Source organism: Topomyia yanbarensis, chromosome 3 (genome assembly GCF_030247195.1).
Source record: "Topomyia yanbarensis strain Yona2022 chromosome 3, ASM3024719v1, whole genome shotgun sequence".
Lineage (NCBI taxonomy): Eukaryota > Metazoa > Arthropoda > Insecta > Diptera > Culicidae > Topomyia > Topomyia yanbarensis.
In genome coordinates this window covers 392,232,063-392,252,490 of record NC_080672.1, presented here as the reverse complement: position 1 = coordinate 392,252,490, position 20,428 = coordinate 392,232,063, and the positions used below count along the sequence as shown (strand labels likewise).

The window sequence follows — 20,428 nt, the reverse complement described above, 5'->3', positions numbered from 1 at the left end:
TTTTTTTTCAGATTGATGGTGAAGCCACTTTTCTGGAGCACCTCTAGAAGTTTTTCAAACTTATCCAACACTTCTTTCACTTTTTCCCACCGATCATTAGATCATCAATATAAGCCACAATTCACTAATTTTAGAATTTCTCCTTTTGAACCCTCTACGCTCAAATCATCAGCTTCAATTGGCGATTATTTTACTTGACTGTCGATTGTGTACATCGTCTCATATTTCCGCGGCTGTACTTCCACCATCATCTGATCTACTTTTCCAGAATCTGCATTGTGATCAGTATCACGTCGAAATTCTACCTTTCCGTTACCTTTCACCATCGCTATGCCGTCTTGGTTGAGCACATCCCGTCCCAATATGACGGCAGTGTTCTGTACCGAATTTGGGTTTTACAGAAGCCCTCACCATTTTATCAACATCCACCTTTTTCCATCAAAACCGACCAACGTTGTATTTGTCACTTCACTAGCACCGGCCCTATCGGCGAACCGGTATTGAATAGTAGACACTGCACCCCGAGTCGATCAAAGCATTTAGTTGCATTTCTCCCACCTCCACCAATTTAACGAAATTGTTTTCCTCTTCTACAACTTGCATTTTTGAGGGTCCAGGTTTCGGTTGTTTCATATTTGAACAATTTTTCGCCTTATGGCCACTAATACCACAGCTATAACAGCATCTTTCAGCCACCTTCGAGCATGCGATCGCCTTATGTCCTGGTTGATTACATCGATAGCACGTAATAACTTTTTCTCTCTTCTCAGTTGTTCGCAAACGAGTTGATTCCAACGGTGTATCCATCATACCCTCCATCCACTTCAACTGCGACATCAGTTCATCAACTGTTTCGATTTTTCCTCCGAGTTGTACTCGACATTTGGATACGAACTCTCCTAACCCAGCGATCGCGTGTTTCACTACCACACCTTCAGCTAAACCGGCTCGTTTTCCCAAAGCAACTTGAGAGTAAATGTACTCTTCTATCGTATCATCTCTCAATTTTCGACGCGCTGTCAACTGATTGTGGCAGTAACTCGCGTGCCGATGGGTATGCACGAACCAATTGTTGCGTATGCCGCATCCATGTACACCAGACCACCACAACTTTGCCGAACCTTCCAGATCCAAACAAGTACAATGTAATTTGGTCGCATCATCCCAATCGTAATGTACCAGGCACGTAGCCAGACGGGGGGCTTGGGGGCTAAAGCCCCTCCCGAAATTTTTCAAAAATAATTTAAAAAAAACTGGCGACTTTTAACAAAATTTGTTGCTCATTTGGTTTGAACAAATTATTGAGAAAAAGTTGAAGAATGCAATTTCTAACCACCAAAGGCCAAAATGGTCACGAAATTCAGTGTGCTTTATGCTTTTGCTCGAGCCAGTGCGAAGCGAACGACAAAAATAGTAACTTTTATATTGAGTGCCTTGTCTGAAGAATAAAAGAAACTGTTACTATAATTGTTGCTGTAGTAATCTGTCGAGATCAATGAGTAGTAGAAGCAAGAAGTGGTGCTCCAGCCAAATACGGTGATTATAAAATATTAATTCGCATAGGACCGAGCATTCATAATGTGGAACATTTCCTGAAGGTGTAAATGGAGGTTAGACTTTCGGAAGCCGCCTTTATTGAGTTCTACCATGCCAGGCATTTAGCGCTCAACAAATTAGTCCAGACGAAACCATTCATTTCGAACAACTTAAAACACATGGTTGTGTGTGTGACAATGCTATAATTAAGATCCTCCTATATATGGACGATGAGAAAACCAATGTTCCGCTACAAGATCGGATGCCGCTTACTCGCAGATTAATGTCACATTTGAATGAAATGGAATCCATTCGTATGGGCAATTATTTAGGGCGAGAAGCAAGGAAGAAATCAGACATTCGCGAACATGAAGGCAGCAACTACGATGATGACACGGAAATGTACAATAGTGAGATAGAAATGAACAATCCCCCCCAAGACACAGTTGGTGAGAAAAAAAATATTTCCTCGCCTCGTAAACAGGTTTCCACGTGCAATGGCTAAGCGCTTGCGCGAGATTTGCCGGACAACCATTTAAACTCGTTATATATTTTTTTATTGTTTACATAAGGAAATATATAAAAGACCCAGGACCCCGTTTGTTATTTTTAAATGATAAGTTTTTGAATTGCATGCAATTTTGATTTATGTATTAGGTCAGTGCTCACTGTGCACTCTGCAATCTGTACTGTGTTACACAAAAAGTATTTCATTTCATTTTTACGAAGAATTCGTTCCGTACTAACACACTGTTAATTCGAAAATCCATGATATCTACAACAAACGTGTAAAAGAAAATTCTTTTAAAAGTGAATGGGTCAAAAAGTGGTAAAACAATAGTCAATCACGAAGCGCGACTAAAATGTTGGGACTGATTGAATCTATAAGCCAATAAGTTGGGATAAGTGTTTCGATTTCATGTCTTCAGTATGTGACAGTCTTTCGTTCTGTTTTTGCTCGTCATGGAATTAAAATGAGAGAGATAATCTTAAATAAGAGAGAAAAGAGAGGAAAAAAATCGATCAATCCAAATCGATTCAATATCACTTTTCTATCTTTTCTATACACTCAACACGAGTGCTTTCGGAATTGCGCTCTGATCTTCTCATTTCGTCTTCGTTATTCGTACAACTTTGATGCATTAGGTGCAACAACTTTATTTGAAACTTTTTCCCAAATAGTGCTAAAACAAACCTGTAATCAGACAAACATCACAACTTTCTTCAAGAAGTCATACATATCTTCCAATCTGGATGATTGTAAAATAAATCAAGAGCTAATTATTTTTATTCAAAAACAAACCAATTACTGAGCAGAGTAGTGTACACATATTTGTTTAACGAATTGACAAAAAGTTTTGCAAAAGTTTCTCAGGAAACGGATAGTTTGCTTTAATTTAAAAACAGACAACTCTAAAAGAAAGCCTCTTCGGCAAATTAGATGTAAATGCGATGTGTTCTCTTTCATGTGTCGGAAGCAAGTGATGCTGAAATTATTATGAAATTAAACCTAGATTTCTAGCTTCTAGTTCATCAATGTTAAATTTACCATTAGAAGCATTCACTAATCAGTGCTAAGCAATTTTCTTTCGATTAGTGAACAAGTTCTGAGCAGTTTCGTTCAGTAGATCAAATTCTGGGTAGTTTCCATTAGTAAATTAAATCATTGAAATATATATTTGACATTGTCCAAAAACCCACGAATTCCGAAATAAAACCTTCAAATGTTCAAATATAATATTTACTTAATCTAGGTAATCTTTTCAAGTTCCAACGGTTTTGCAAGATTCCGAAAGTCGATAGAGCTAAGGTTCTTATTCTTGCTTTGTAGTGAAATCAGTAGTTTTTTGCACTCACTTTACATTTTGACTTTTACTACTGAAACTATCTAGGAAAATCAATCTACGATATTTTTAATTCGTAAGTCCAATGATATAAAAAGTATCTAAAATGAATCTACTTAAATAGATAGTTATTCTAAGGTGCCTGATAATACTGTCGAAGATAGTCTTTAACCCATTCCCCACAAGAGAAAAATGAAAAAAATGTTCTTCCTCAGGATTGTTATGATTACGACATTATCAGTATCATTTAAATTGAAAATTTCATAAAGTTGAGTTAACGCAAACTTCGGATGAAGTCACAGAACTAGTAATAGTAGCAAGACGTCTGTTCATGAACATATAAATTGAACCTATTTTCCGCATCTACAAATCGCCTTCCTTGTCAGAAGATTTAAAGCAAATTTCGACATTCACTTTGTTCGGACATTCTTTGCAACGGTAAACTTGGATTTCACACTGATATGTTACTATCCATGGAGACAACCTCGACGTTGGTTTCGTTCTCCAGATTAGCAAATGAGTGTAAAATTTCGTGAGACGTGTTTTTGGATATTTTTCTACTCATTCCAATTTAGCGTCTTCTACACCTTGTAAACATGTAGTCTAGAATGCGTAACATTTTTAAAGCAGCCCTAAATACTTTGAACTCTTGAATATTCATTTTTGTAACTAGAGAAATTTCTAACTTGTGAATTAATAATAATCAAATTTAATTCGTCGATGTACTATAGCCTTTCTTGTAACAGGCAACGTATTTTTAGGGTTTTTTTTAGTGTCTATTGTCTTAGTTTTGGAATTGTTTTCACTAAGAACTATTCATAATTACGTTCAGTTTCCAATGACTATCTCAAGTCATCAGAATTATTACATTTTTTTTCCTTTTTTTATTTCGACTATGTTAGTCACATTTTCTTTTTTACATTTTAACTTCATTCAATTAGCTAGAGATTACTGGGTAGGGAAAGTTGTGAAAATTAGAGCCATAGTACTCAAGTGAGAGCAAGGATGTGAAGTAAACAGATCGGAAAACTCGGAAGTGGCAGGGTCATTAGAACAGGCTTAATATCGTACGGTCTTAATTTTTGTCTTCTGCTAATAAAGGTCGATCTGTTTACTTCACATCCTTGCTCTCACTTGAGTACTATGACTCTAATTTTCACAACTTTCCCTACCCAGTAATCTCTAGCTAATTGAATGAAGTTAAAATGTAAAAAAGAATTATTACATTTACACAATAATTTTAAGCCCCTCCCGAAACAAAATCCTGGCTACGGGCCTGTAATGTACTGTCGTAGTTTCAATCTCCTGGATCCACTCTTCCGCTGGTAGACACGTGGCGTTTTTTGGGTTGAACTTAGTGATCAATTCTCTCAATTCGCGGAAATATGGACGACGTACCACTGCGCGATCTTGGACATTCGCCTGGTCCATCGTGGCGATAGTTAAGTGATGTTGCAAGCGCTCGATTTCAGCTTCATTGGCCGCCAATTCTAACCTTAGCGCCGCGGCTGTTAATGCTGTCTACAGCTTGTAAACTGTGTCCGTATCGCAGAACTTGACAAATCTTCACTATCAGCCCAACGAACTCACGGCCTTACTTCCCGACAAATCTGTGACATAAAGAACCGACAGACAACTGTTGAGATATTATTGGATTATGGATCGCGGAATAAAAGCAAACCAGCTCGTTTGATTGCTATAAATAGACTGGCTGTATATTAGTACGATAGAATCGCCTGCCCCATGGTTTAATAGTGTGAGTATATTTGCCCGGTAGTACCGGCATCAAAATTGGTTTACACCAGGTTTCTGTACTTTTGAATGATGACCTGGTTATTGCAGTGTCATGTGTTCATTCGGCAGGCTTTCTATTGTTTTACCGACGTAAACACTTTGTACAGACTCGAAAGACCTGTAATTGGTGTGTACTTGGATGGGTTAGTGGTGTCTTGAACCTTTGGAAAAAGATACGTTACCCCTTGCACAATGAGCTTTGGTAGCTCTGAGGGTCTTGGATGTATTTTTACACCAAAACATGTGCACAAAATCAGGTCCTGGGGCTGCCCACTTTCTCGTATACCGGGTCGCTTTACGAATAACCTGGACAACCTCGGGTATGTCTTCAATTTCATCACAGGAACCATTAATAAATGACGTAACATTTGTAGGGGGGCGGGTACGACAAAATACGACATATTGTGATATATGAGGGTCATTTTCTGGGCGGAGCTTTGGCGTGTGGGGTGGGTTCAAGTTCTTAGGCTTGTGTTCGCGGCGTACCACGCCATGGCCAAAACAGAACGGAACAATTGTGTTCCTGTGTTTAAGAGAGTCACAAACTCGATAGGAATATATCCATATTAAATTTGCAAAAGGGCGAATAAGATTTGTAAACAAACTTTTATTTTGATGGTTTCTCTTAATTTACTATAATTTCGAAGCAGAAAACAATTGAAATTACTTCTACGAAGGGTAAAAATTTACATCAACGCATATTTTTCATGAAATTCCACTCTGCAGCAGACTAATGAGCGAAACAAGTTTGTTTACAAAACACACTTTCGCCCTTTTGATGAATTAATATTGATATAAATGTTGCCACCAATAAACGATGGTAAGTACATATTATGACCATATTATTATAATTTTTCTTTTAAAGTACGTTAGATCAGTGATCGGCAAACTGTTGCCCTCATTATTACGCCCGGCTTATACAAAAAGCGGTAAAAGCGAATTGGTTCCGAACACTGCCTTAGACAAAAAGTTGGTGAAATAGTTTTAGATTATTGTTTTTACTGTACAAAAATTGGATGAATAGATAAATTATCAACCACATCTCGATTTGCTTGCATCTTGCATCTGTCATTTTATCCCTTCGTCATCCATTTACTTGATCCACAGACAAATAAGTGCCTATTTATGAATATGTTTTTTTTCAAGATGAATGCCTAAACCGAGTACGTACTACCCATTATGAATAAGTGTTTTATTTTCTGCATCTTGTGTTGCATCGTTATATAGTTTACATTAATACGCCCGGTCAACAAACAATAGATTTACCCTAATGGTACTACCTATTTTAATATTATTTCCTCAGGTGGAAAGAACTCACGTGGCATCCGAGTGTCGTCGTACGACCCGGACGATCCATCCCATCAGCTGAACCAGAGCGGTAACGGTGGTAATGCTGCTGGTGGAAACGGAATGGGCAGCAGTAGCAGCAACAACGGTGGCGGCGGTCGAAGTGGCGGTTACAGTACCGCTCACAGTAACTACATTGCGCCGCCAACGCTTGGTAGCCAGCGAAAGTTTATGCCCGTAGGAGGCGCACCCCAGAAAGTGTCAACCATTAGCCAGAACTATAACGAGAAAACGATGCTGCTCAGTAGCGACGATGAGTATCAGTAGGGTGTTTCTGGGAAGTTTTGTATTTCTTCATCCCGTTGTGTTGTCTACTGAAGGGGGAGGTCAAAAAAATACACGTTTTCTTTGTGTAAATGTGCAACTTTCAATTATTGTAAAGGTAAACAAAGCTTTCATGAACATGAATCTAAGTCTGCGTGTTAGTGTAGATAAAAGTACTAACGAATAAAAAGCAACAGAAGAAGCGGAATAGTTATGCATACATCATAAGGAATAAATGTTATATTCAACACATTACGTGACTCGGTTGGTGGCAAAATATACTTGTACTGCACAATATTGTATGTATTTCCTACAACTGAAAATCAGTTTCATATAGATAGGAATAGCCGAATAACATGGCACTTATGTTTGTAAGCATTATGGGTGAAAGTCGTCATAATGGCCTCAATATTTTCCAACATCTTGATTTCTTTTATATAAACAAAAGTTTGATCGATTCCGTAAGACTTAAGTCTTACAATTAAAACCACATTTTACGGCTAATTTTACTGCCGACCGACTTACGTATGAGTTGTAAAACTAAAGTACCAGCTTCGTCGTTATGAAAAGATGGAAACAAGTGACATTAATGACTTGACTCGAGTCAACCAACAATTCACTAAAATGAAATACCCAAAAATACTTTGTCTGATGCAAACCATCACAACGTAAACAGTGACGTCGATTTTTACCACACATCAATATTTTAACAGAAATAGCACTTCCGAAAAATTCTGAGATAAACTTAGGGAAAAAAAAATTAAAATTGCTAATGTGGAAATCCGCCTTTCTAAATAAACATGCCTACTGTTGTATCAAGATAGTCCATAGTTGTTAATCGCCAGCCTCTAACGAAAGGTTTCTCGCATTCTTCATGGTCGAACCACTTTTTCCGGTGCGATCCTCAGTTTTGAAGAACCATTTTAACTGTCTAAATCCAGGGGTTTGCGTTTGCACTTCAGAACCATGGCCCTTGACTATGGCACCAATCTGACGCTAGTCCAAAATTGGTGCTTTCAATAAAAAATGAGCATTCTTTCAATCATGTAGTTAAAAAACAAAAAAAAATCTATCAATTCAGTATTTTTTATTAAAAACAATGTTTATTCTTTAAAAAACTTCAATGAATATTGGAGAAGAGGCCCTGGTCAGCCGTACGACGCAACTTAGACGCAATGCTCTCACAAGAGCGCTGGACGGCACTGACGTCCATCTTCCGGATCCTGGTGCTCAACTGCTTTGTATCCTTGGCTCGCCAATTATTTTTGTACGCTAGGGCACTGAGGAAGTCGAAAAAATCCTCAATGGGACGGCACGGGGGCAAGTTGGTCGGGTTCCTTTTATTCGGCACGTACCGTATCTTTTTCTGATCAAGATACTCCAGTGTCTTCTTGGCGTAATGGGAATACGCCTTGTCCGGCCAGAAGCCCCATCCGCATGATGCTCCTTTAAGAACGGCAGAAGAATTTTCTCAAGACACTTCTCCTAGTACACTTGTTGATTGAACCACGGCTTTGAAATCCCTCTGTTCGATATGGTGATGTACAGCAAAACATTTTTTTCAAACTTATGCTTAAACTTATATTTTACTACGGGGAGTGTGGCCAACTTGTCGCTGGAATAGTAGCTGCCGTTTCCTGGAATGTGGGTCTTCGAGAACGGAAAGTAACTTTCGTCGACCAGCACGAACGACGTCCCTCTGTAGTTCTTCGTCATCCACCGGCACTGCGATTTCATGATCGATATCTTCTCGTCCGTGTACTCGGGGGACTCAAGATGTCTTTCATCTTGAGGGTTCGGTTAATCAATGTATGGGAGCAGTGATATTTCCAGCCGGCGTTACACTAGCTCGTGCCGTCCTTGTCGTCGAACAGCTTTTTGAACGCTTCCTTTTTCTTATTCGTCATTATCTTCGCCGGACGGCCGCTACCGGCTTTGCGCTCCACGTTCAGGGATGCCAGGATCCGGTAAACTGTACTCACGGGCAAGTTTTCGTCTCGAAAGCGGTCCACCGTAAACTTTTTTCCACGATGACCATGCGTTTCGTAAAACCGTACAACACGCTTGCGGAGTGCTTGCTGTTTCGACGCCATCTTCGATTGAACTGACAGCATCCGAGCGAAAAGAAACATGTCACCCAATTCTAGGGAGTCCAAAGAGCAATTATCTTGGAGAGAAAAAAAATTACGCTCTTTATTTTATTTACAGAAAAGTATTGAAATCATTCTCATGTTTTATTGAACACCCGTTAGCTGCATATACAGGCAGTGCACGTTGATGATACTGTGCTTGAAGAAACGGCCTACAAAAAACCTCGCCCTAATCGCTGTATCCTGCTCAGTATTATAAAAGCCCAGCACCCCAGCTGCTCTGAGTGAAATAATCACTCATGGTGTGCTTTTCCACACTTTATCTCGTCAAACAATGTTTTCCGTTTAGCGATTTTGAAGCTAGTCGTGCATTATTTGATCTTACTCTGGGAAGTGTGGGTCTTCTATGTGTTATGTCTATTTATCATCCCATGAATATGTTTATTTAGGTCCAAATGCGGTAGCTTAACGAGGCCGATTATTCATTTTTTAAGTAAGGGAGCCCGGGGTTAGTTGGCGGTTGGGGTAAGTTGGCGGAAGCCCCTTTTCTCCGTTTCTATTAAACATAAAACGTTGCCTCTCGTTGTGTACCTCAAGTAATGTGAAACACATTATCCGATGTGTTTTTGTTGCAAAACATTTTGTTTTGTTGAAATTCTGGGCGATATTGTGTTTTCGAGCATACCAAGTAAATTTTCTAAATTTTAAATACTTTGCGGTATTTAGGGCGATTTTCAATCTATTTCCCGAATGATTATATTTTTCGATAGCGCGTGAAAAGCGCTTTCAATATCCGTATAGATATCCGTATAGAGATCTATCCACAAACAAAAGTTATTTTTTAAAAAGTTTTTAATAAAATATGCGGTTGGGGTAAGTTGGCGGTGTTGCACGCGGGGCAAGTTGGCGGTACTATTTACAGTGCAAAAAAGTCATCAAAAAATTTTATTTCTGAAATTCACTCCAAAGTAAGAAAATCTTTTTCTTGTGTATCTAGCCAATGTAGGAGACATTTATTCCGGCCAATTGCACGAAAAATTTCTAAAATTTGCTTTTGAATATCCCTATTCAAGCGTAAGCGTCAAAGTCAAAATGCCGGGGTATTGAAACTGAAATATAATAGCAAATATCGGTTAATATACAGTTTTCTCGAAAAAACATTCAGCACGTTCCAAAAGGACCCTTGAGGTAATTGAATCTCCATTTGATTGCTTAGTTTTTGGCATATCCTCACATACCGCCAACTTACCCCGGGGTAAGTTGGCGGGTTTTCCGCGTCACATATTTTTGTCTCTAAAAAAGGAGACAATGCATCAAACACTTTCAAAAAAATCAGAGATGTTGCCAACAGTCTGCTCTTTCATGCCGCGTGTTCTATTTTGCAAGATCTACCTACATCAAAGCGGTAAAAATTTAAAACTGAGAACACCGCCAATTAGCCCCGATCTCCCCTTCATTACAGGTGTTAGTAGGGGAAAGGGACAGCCGCATTTAGGGTCAGCTTACCCCATTCTTATGTTAGTAAGGGCAGGCTTTTTATTTGCTCACACAATGTGCACAAAGAGTGAAATACACCGATGAAAAATAGAGTAAAACAAAAACACTACGATGTGCAGAACGGCCGCACAAAGAGAAACTTGAAAACGAAAAAGAGAAAAGTTCAAAGAGAGAGAATTTTTAATAGCAATGTAAACATCACTGTGTCAGACAATTCTAATGAAAGTCATTTTCGAAATCATAGTATCTATCTTCACTTCAAAAACATGTTGCTCTTTCAATGTTAATCCGATTTGAGCAAAACTAGTTTCATTTTAAAGGGCTTTTGAAGACCTTTGTTGATTATTTTAACATGTTCACCAAATTTGATTCGAACTTTGTAATATTATTACAAATATATCTTAAGTGGATTGATGGCAAATTCTTTTTTCACAAATGTATTTCGCACAATCAGGTGAAATAGCTCGGAACGGTCCCTTATTACACATTCTTTGGGAAATCATCTCTACTTTTCGAATTTCGAGGTCTCGTTTTGCCCCTTTTTGCCCGGAGGGGTTTAAAATCGACTTTTTTAAATGTTTGCTGACATGGAGGAGCATGGTGATTAGTGCAAAATAACAACTAAATAAAACGAAAACAGACACTTTTTGTAGAGATTAAAAGTAGTTTTATCCAATTATTATGTTGTTATAACTAGCTTCAGTTATATCTAATCAGTGAAAAAAGATCATAAAAATGGTATTATGGTTATAAGAAAGGTTCGATAACACTGTATGGGAAAATTATCTAATCTTTTATAACTTTTGACATTAAAAATGAGCTCAGCACCCCAAAATTACCTTAACATCGCATCGTAGACTCGTGAAGCGGTGCCATATTGTAGCTGAAGGGAAAGGTTCAGAGCTTTCTACTGTGAATGAGAGAAGGGAAAATGTACTAAACTTGGACTTTAAAAGTTTTCAAACCATATAGATAAGAAAATTGTAGGGGTGGGCACAGCTTACCACGACGTCCCGGACTGACACGTCACACTGATCAACCCGAGGGGAATCTATAAGTTGGGACCTGGCAACACAATACTCTGCAAACAGCCTAAAAACATGCTCGACGTCGTGATAGCCATTCTCACAAACTCAATGATTACTCTCAGCAAGTGCTATACGACGGAGATACGTATCAAATGTGTAATGGTTGGACATGAGTCTTGACAGCGTACAAATAAAACCTCATCCATGCCTTTAAGCCAAACAATCGTCGGTACCCTCGGGATAATGGAATGTAGCTACCGTCCCAGATGCCCATCGCTCCATGAAGTTTGCTACCTTCCGGACGTCTTCTGACGAGAGATACTGAAAAATTCATTGAAACAAATTGGTCTTTCATAAATGTCGCATATTCTCATTGATCGCGATGGAGCTGGGTGACAGGACCCAAACCAAGGTAATCTGGTAAGGTTTTTCAGGCAAAGCACTCAGATGTTCCCGTATTTTTTATTTTCAGGAAATAAAGGGAGTGCTTTCCAAGCTTTGCCACATACTGGATTCTCTCTAGTTCAATGAAATGTATGTTCGTAGCGGAGCGAAAGCAGAAACATCCATACTACAACACTAATAATACCGTTGTTTGGTACAGCCCGATCAGGTCTTCTGGGTGGGCACCCCACCATGTTCCGGTTATTGTACGGAGAAATTTGATCATTTGCTGGCACTTCTGTTTCAGATGCTGGGACATCCCGAGGTACCTTTAGAGTCGAACAAGACCCCAAGATGTTTGAATGTGGAAACCTGAGCAATAGTTCTATCCATTAATTGAAGCTGTAGTTTCGCTGGTTCACGCTTCCTAGAAAATATGACTAGCTCAGTTTTCTCCGTGGGGAACTCGATACCCAGTTGGAGAGCCCAAGCAGACAAATGGTTAAAGGTATCTTGCAGTGGTCCTTGCAAGTCGACGGCTTTGAGGTCTGTAATAGACACCACACCGTCATCTGCAAGCTGCCTTACGTGCAGAAATTGACAAGACCTTCGTCAATATCAGTCAATAATTCGTGATGTCGATAATGCGGAAAATGCATGTTTTTCAGACAGCAAAAAAATGTTTAAAACTGGTGAAAGACCATGCTGTGCTGGCGCAATTTCTCATAAAGAATGTTGATAGAAACTGAATCAAAAGCCTTCTTAATATCCAAGAATACTGATGCAATCTGCTCTTTTTTAGCATAGGCCATTTGAATTTCTGTTGAGGGCAGCGCAAGCCATTTGCTTCGACGCAATTGTGAAGGCGAAACAAAAACATTTACTTCCGGATGCGGGACAGCATTTCAATCGGTCGATACGAGTTGTGATCGGAGGCTGGTTTTGCTGATTGTTTGATGGCGATGACCTTCACTTGCCTCCAGTGACAAGGGAAAATGTTACCCTCAAGAAAACCATTAAATAATTTCAATAAGTGGAGCAGCTCTTCTAAGCATTTCTGCGCAAGAGAGTGTAGTGATTTTTGGTGGATCGCTTCAATTTTCAGCGCGAAGCTTGTACGTTGGACATGTCAAAAGTGCATGCGGATTCTCTCCACAGTAAACACACTTCTCAACGGATCTCCTGCGACCATCATCCGGCTGGCGTTCTCCATATTTGCTGCACCGCTGCTCGTTACTACAGTTGGTGGAGGTATGGCCTACTTGCTTGCAATTGGAATAATTCATGACCAGCGGTACAAACAGACGCACAGGTAGACGAGCTCCTCCCACTTCAACGTAGCTCGGAAGTGCAGATCCGGCGAAAGTCAGACGAAACGAGTCTGATGGATAGTACTTCCCATCTTCGATGGGCATTGAGTGCAATTGCTTGCACTCCAAAATCTTAAATGATCGAAGGTTTTGGAAGCTGCCAACTCTATCATTCATCAGAACATCGGCAGCTAAACCCACATCACTTACAACACCGTCAATCTCCAAATTTCGAGAAGGAATGTAGACGCGTTACTGTAACGTGAAGAGACTACTGCTAATAATAGCGTTGACCTGTTTCAAATCAGTCACGACTACGAGCAGTTTATCTGACTGGACTTTTTCAATCTAATTCACGGCCGAGTAATGTTTTATCAGCTCCCGTGCAACAGTTATGTTTAGTGGTTTATTTTTGGGCCGAAAGTATGCCACCCAAGGACCAGCGGACCCATTTTGGTAAACCTTGTCATGGATGGGATTCCTGCGAAACATTGGTAGGAAGTCGGGTAGGTGGACCGGAGATGATATCGTCTGTCTCCGAAAATTTGCAATCTAGACCTTCATCTTCCCCATAAGATTCATCTTTGGGGGATCGCCCGTCTAGATCCATTTTGTTGCGTGAAAAACACGCTCAGCCGCACTTACAACTTTGGAATACGATCAGTAAAAAAGACGAAATGCAAAAAAAAAAACTTGGCTGGCTATCCTAAGCCAGCAAGTAGGTGGATTACTCTTCGCCGTCCGCTGTGTGTATCCCAGTTAAGCTCAGCCGGAAATGAACCGGAATTCTGGCAGGTTCCAGTTCGTATTCCGGCTCCAGTGACACAACCGATTCTAGTTAGAATCGGTTGTGTCACTGGAGCCCGTGTACGAACTGGAACCAGCCAGAATTCCAGTTCAATTCCGGCTGAGCTTTACTGGGATGTTGCGTGACCATGACTAGGTTGGGTATTATCAGCCCCCTGCTAGGCAGCCATTTTGTCCTAGCCAACATCTGCCTTTGTTCAAATCAAAACAACCCAATGCTATTGCACAGGCGACATGGGCCTAGATGCGGCTAGGCCCACATATGTTGACTACTGTCAAAGTCTGTATATCTCCATAGAGGATGACAGGAGTGACACCCTCCTGGGTATTATTGCTTCGACGTGACAGCCAGACAAAGCCGATGTCAACTCGCCTTGTATCGTGAGATAGCAAATTGCAATAACAATTTGTGCTCCAACACTTGACAGGTAAATAACATTCACGGAACTGTTTATTTACAATATGTTACAGTAGCCTCTGCAACAGTAAGCACCTTCGTAATACCGAGAAAAATAAACCACACCGGAGAGAACAAAACGCACTTGTTTCTCGATACAATGTTCGGTTCTTTACCGATTTTGCTTTGTTTTTTTTTTTAATTTAACGCGTCTCAATGCGTTAGCACAACTGAGCCATGGATCTTTTGAGTTTTTACAATAAGTAAAACTAAATCAATACTAAGAATGTTAGTCTGCCAGATCTTGTTGATGCAGTTTGCTGCTGCTTGTTGAGATCCTTTTCCTTGGCGGTGAGACATTAGTAGCCCAATAAAAATAATAAAAAAAAAATTCTTGCAAAAAACATGTTGACCAAAAAATTGAGTTTTGTGATGTTCAAAATTTTAAACAAACATTTATTGCAAAGAATCGAAAATTTGTTGATGAAAAAGGAATCGTTCAAGTACACGAGAATGTAGATACAAACAATACAAAAAAAAAATTGTAAATCGGTTGAATAGTTCTTAAGATATCACGTTCACCGCAATGGCACTTTTCAAAAAACTTCATTTCGAGATAATTGCGTTTAAAGTTTTGTGTCCACTTTATTCGTAGAAGAACCATCGCACTGCAAACGGCTGTAATTTAAAATCTAGCGCTCAGATCTGGATGAAATTTCACACAGATATTTTCAGAAGTATGTACTTTCAGCATATTCAATAGTTTTTTATTTCGATTTTTTGAGTTCCAACTTTGTATATAACCCCTTAATTGAGTCGTTGGTTTTGGTTTATCTGCCAGAAGTTGCTTATTAGAGTTGCCTGTAGCAGATGAGCTTTGACTAGTTGCTTCGGCGCATGTTTTCCGTGGTGGTGTGATCAGCGTTGTTTGCTTATAGGTTACGCCATCCTACGTCGATGAGCTGCATTCGATATTCAGAAAGGTATTGGTTTAGCCACTCGCATCCTCAGAATACGAACGCCGTTAGAAATATCGGTGAAATAAGTGTCATTCGTAATAAATTCCACTTCTCCGTATTGCGACATAATTCGTTTAATGTAATCTTTCTTAGTGCGCGGTACCAGATCATGGATACGAACGTCCACCATGTCATTTTTCATATACACGGGGATCTTGAATCTGATGTTATTAAATTCGACCTCGTGTTACGAGTTGTTCTTTGCAATAAAATTTTGTGCCAGTGCTAAACTTCTAAACGTATTCAAAACACGTGGTGTAGCTAAATGTACATAACTTCCGTTAGATTAAGCTTCTTTTTAATTTTAACTAGTTATTCCAACTCCTGAACTGTCGGTCTAACATGAGTTTTATGGAAGTCGATCGAAATTGTGTTATCCTGTAGCACGGACATTTTTGTTTCCTTTGTAGTCTACTGCGCAGCCGTGGGCAACGAAACAGTATTGGTTGTGCACTGGATATAGAACAAAGCGCTGGCTTGCTTTATTGGTATCTATAGCGTAGCGATTTTTTGCTTCTACTTTGTTCGAGGTCAGGAGGTAGACTATGACTTCTTTACCGATTGCTCCGATCCGTTTTGTCTTCTTAATTGTTGGTAGTTTTTTATGTTGTTAGATTTGCACAATACACAGGATTTCTTTGTGGTCTAGCACCCAGCCTAACTGACACCGGCGGCTGCTTTTTAATTCTATCATCCGGTAAGGTTGTAGCATCTATATTCGCTCGAACACCGTGCAAGAAGTATGCACTTAAATTTGTCTTCCTTTGAATTGAGATCTGAGGACGCTTGATGGAAAAATCTAAAACGGGAGTGCTATTTCGTGGCGGCAAAATCTTAGTAATACAGTAATAAATCGGAACATAGTATGCGGAAAAAATCCGTTCATAAATTCGTGAGATGGAAATCACGATTTCGTAAACTTAACGATTTTCGAAAACCGTGATAAAGTTCCTGAAAACATGAATAATAAACCTAGTATTCATGAAACTATTTGTGTATTCAAAAAACTTTTTCCTGCCAAAAATATTCATGGGGTTACATTCGAATGTTTGGTTGGGTTCCCCGGACATGTTTAGTTTTTGTTATGATTCATGTTCATAATTTTGTGAAATAGATCACGTGAAAATTTTGTGACCATGTGCAGAGTTGCATGGAATTGAAAATTGATTAGGGATGTGTTCTAAATATCACAAGCACACAAGATAAAACGTTCACGAAATTATGAATATAATGTTATGATTTTTGAAGCTATTTCGTGAGCACGAATCGCCAGTCATGACTGTTATACAAAGCATCATGAACCAGTTCACGTATCTACGAATAATATTTCATGATTTTGTGAACTATTTAACGAGCACGGACATAGAATCGTGACTAATATATTAGGAATCGTGATTAAGTTCACGAGGATTAAAAGGATTCATGAAAAATAATCCGTGGTTCGTGAAATAGTGCACGAGAAAGTATTCAGACACATTGTGAACCAATTCACAACCACGAAAACCAGATCGTGAATAAAATGTAATAAATCAGGTATGAGTTCACATCGTATAGTCCCTGACTCTGAATAATGTTCCTAAATCTGTGAATCAAATTACGAGTCAACCTTTGGTTTATGAATAACGTTCGTAAACGTACAAAAAACAATTTGGCGGAAATCGTGACTGAAGTTCACAAACCAAAAAAAAAATATCTCCAATGCACTATGCAGGCGTTACTGAAGGAAAATTGATCATAATTATGAAACGCATGATTTTTATTCATGGTCCTGTTTTCGTAAAGCGATGGTTCCAGAATTCATGGCACTTTATTCGCGAATTTGGGAACAATTTTTTTCCATGTACCATCAGTTGTTATTCCGAGATCTGAAGAGAGAACTAACGGAAATTCATGTCATTTCAGATACATAAACGATGTCGTATAAATAATAATGTCAGAAACGTGAAGCTGTACTTTATAAACGCTTTTTTATTGTTTACGCAAAAACAAAAATAAACACGCCTAGGATCAGATGCAGTTGTACCACTCTAGCCGAAGAACTATTCTCTAGGTTGAACAGTTCCAATTGCAAGAAACATTTCGAAAAAAATAACTTTTCCCCGAAAAAAGATATCTTTATGGATAGGGCATTGTAATTCCTATTGTGGATTATTATGTGTTAAAATGACTATCAAAGTGCTCCACTACATTCGAAAAAGTTTTTAAGTATTAAAGGATACAACCTACAAATCAGGTCTTTTTCTGGGAATCAGCATCTTCATAGGAATGTGATACAATCTGTATACCAAACATTGCAAGAGTACAATATTCCTGCCATTTTAGATGTACATAAAACATATATTGCAAATAATCTTCTTCCGTACAGTAGCGCTTTTCCTGCCTTTGTGAAGGGCAGAGATGATTACATATTCTAGTTTCAATTAGGTTTGTTTTCCAAAATGTAAATAATATGTACCTAGTATTTGTGAATAATTTAACATTATTATCTAAGACAATTAAGTATGCAACAATAGACTATCAAATGTCTATTATTTATTACCTTATTCATTTCAATAAGTTCCAAAATCGCCCTTGTAATCAACAACAGTGACGAAATGGGATTTGCTTAACACATGTTTCCAGTAACCGAAATAGTTCTTTTTTTAACCCACCGGAAGTCACGCAAATGGCTCACTAAACGAGTAACGGCTGGTGCACTAAGACGATTTCGCAAGATTTTCAGAGCGGCGTGACAGTGACGGTTGCGATAATTTCTCATATAATCCATACATTTTTCCAGTTTAGGTGCGTTCGATCAAATTGAACTGCTAAAGCAGTTATTTTTTCGCAGCACGTGTTACAAAACATGGGTTAAAAATGTATTTTTAGGTAAATAGACGAAAACATGTATATGCAAAATACCTATTCGAGACAATTGAACTGAAAACATTCAGTGAAAAGTTGTTATTGCTTATAAGGAAGCAGCAGAATGTTTGTTTTCAAAAATCAAACAATGTGCAACATTTGGTAAAATTTCTAACGCAGCGTATATATAATAATAATAAAAGTATGGAAAATGTTTTATATTGTACTTGTGCTCTATGGTATATCACTTCCGGTCATGGATCGTTTTCAATGAGACAACTTCCACAGTTAGTCACCTTAACCATTTATTGCCAATACGTTCCCCCATATAACGAACTACCTCACCGCTCGCACAGCACTTCATAGGTTTGTACAGCAACCTCCTGTCCATCATACGGAATATAAACGCATCCATGCGAACACTGCACCTTTCCTACCGTTTGCGACCCCTCGTGATGGGCACGCCCGATGTACAGTACTTCCCCGTCGGCCGTGTTACCCCCAACTATCGCATCCGGTGGGATGGTACCGCCAACAGCATGATCCCAGACCAGTTCCTTCTGGCAGAGCACTTCGATGCTAGAAACGAAAGTTTCTTCGCCACCGTACGCAACGTAGGCGGCATTCTTGGACGGGATCACTTTTGCAGGAAGCAGATCACCGCCATGGTTGGCACGTCCAACGAAGATACCACAGCCATCACTGTCCTGGCCACCCTGGACCATGTTGGGTGGAAACGGCCCCTGTACACTAGCCCAAACCCATTTGGTAGCTGCAAAACGGTAAGCACTGGATTAATTTGAGTTTTCCCTTTCAGAGGCATTGTCTTACCCATTTTATAAAAGCTAGTTTGGAATGAAGATGCGCACGCTAACGAGACTCCCCCGAAACTGACACGTTGAGTATTTCAGAAATAGTTGAACAATCGAATTTAAAAGAGTTACGTGGTCCCCTTATCATCAACCAGTCAACAGTTTGTTTGTACGTATTCGAAACAAACACCATCAAACCTTATACCAGACGGGTATCCGAGGAGTTGGAGAATTGTGTCTTATCTTTTAGGCGAGATAAATATTTGCACAAGACTGAAACAAGTGTTTCATTTAGATCAATGCATTCGGTACTTCTTTTTCAGCACGGTTAGTCATCGGAATGTCGACACAGTTGCAATCTCATTGCTGGATTCCATAGAAAATTCGAGAATTGTTTCCAATGTCAGTTTATAATTGTTCGATTTATGATAACGATATTCGATGATTATTTTAATAATCTCCCATTCACCATTTTCCATAAATTCCCATTGAAACTCATGTACTGGATTTGATCAGAACGAAACCATCGTGTTGCTTCTGGTTATTTAATTGGAACGATGTTAGGGTTTAAGGACGACGGAGCCGGTGGTTTGGGTTCAATTGTCCTCTTTACCGGAGTGACCATGTTTCCTGAATACCCGGAGTGTGGGCAATTATACCAAAAGCTCTCAAAATGTCTTTTGGCGTACTTGTTTCGCATATTCATGCAGTTTGAGATGCCGAAAGACAGGGTTTCAAAAGGATCCAAAAGTGTTCACTTTGCCGGAGGAACTCGGTTCTCGAAATATCTCGGAGTGTAGCCTTTTCATCGAAATGCTTTCAAAATGTCTTTCAGTGTGCTTGTTTTGCAAAATCATGAAGTTTGAAGTGCCGCAAGACGGGTTTTGCAATCAGTCGAAAATCGTTCCTTTTTACCGGAGGAACCAGGTTCCCGGAAGATCACGGGGTGTGTCCAATTTGACCAACAACCCTCAAAATGGTATCCAGTGCACTTTTCTTTGCAAAATTATAAAGTTTGACACCCCGCAAGACGGGTTTTATAATCAGACGAAAACTATCCTCTTTGCCGGAGGAACCAATTGCCGGAATAACCCGGGTTGTGGCCAATTCGACCAAAAACCCTCCGAATGTTGATCAATGCGTTTGTTTTACAAAATCATAAAGTTTTGTGCGTCGCAAGCCTTGTTTGAAGACAGATATCAAACACTATGCTATATTTCACCCTAAGGAGGAAAATTTGGTAAAAACCAAAATTTCTCACTAGGGTGAAAATTTGTTGGTAAAAACTAGTCTTTGTACAGGAGGGCACAAATCCTTATTTCATACTATGTTGCGTTTCGGCTTCGATCAGTCGTTTGATTGAAACACATAGTGTGTTTTAGTTTTAAGGGATTTGCGTCAAGCCGGCGCTAATCTATTCCGACAATGTGTTAGTGTCGGTTTCTGATGAGGCGA

General features: G+C 39.3%; 2 protein-coding genes across 8 annotated transcripts in view; one reads left to right on the top strand and one right to left on the bottom strand.

Annotated features, from left to right (window-relative positions):
* The window catches only part of LOC131692556 (transmembrane protein 184B), a 108,864-nt gene extending 90,484 nt beyond the window's left edge, over window positions 1–18,380 (top strand). For all 7 annotated transcript variants that reach the window (XM_058979661.1, XM_058979664.1, XM_058979665.1 and 4 more), the window contains exon 9: window positions 6,478–18,380. In XM_058979661.1, coding sequence (XP_058835644.1) covers window positions 6,478–6,788 — 311 coding nt within the window. In that variant the 3' untranslated portion in view covers window positions 6,789–18,380. The remainder of the gene's footprint in view (window positions 1–6,477) is intronic.
* Window positions 18,365–19,125, bottom strand: LOC131692557 (uncharacterized). Its single transcript, XM_058979672.1, has 2 exons — window positions 18,993–19,125; window positions 18,365–18,933 (listed from the first exon to the last, which is right to left on the bottom strand). Exons 1-2 carry the CDS (start codon window positions 18,994–18,996, stop codon window positions 18,503–18,505), a joined length of 435 nt encoding a protein of 144 aa, XP_058835655.1. The 5' UTR covers window positions 18,997–19,125; the 3' UTR covers window positions 18,365–18,502.
* Window positions 19,126–20,428: the final 1,303 nt, after the last annotated feature.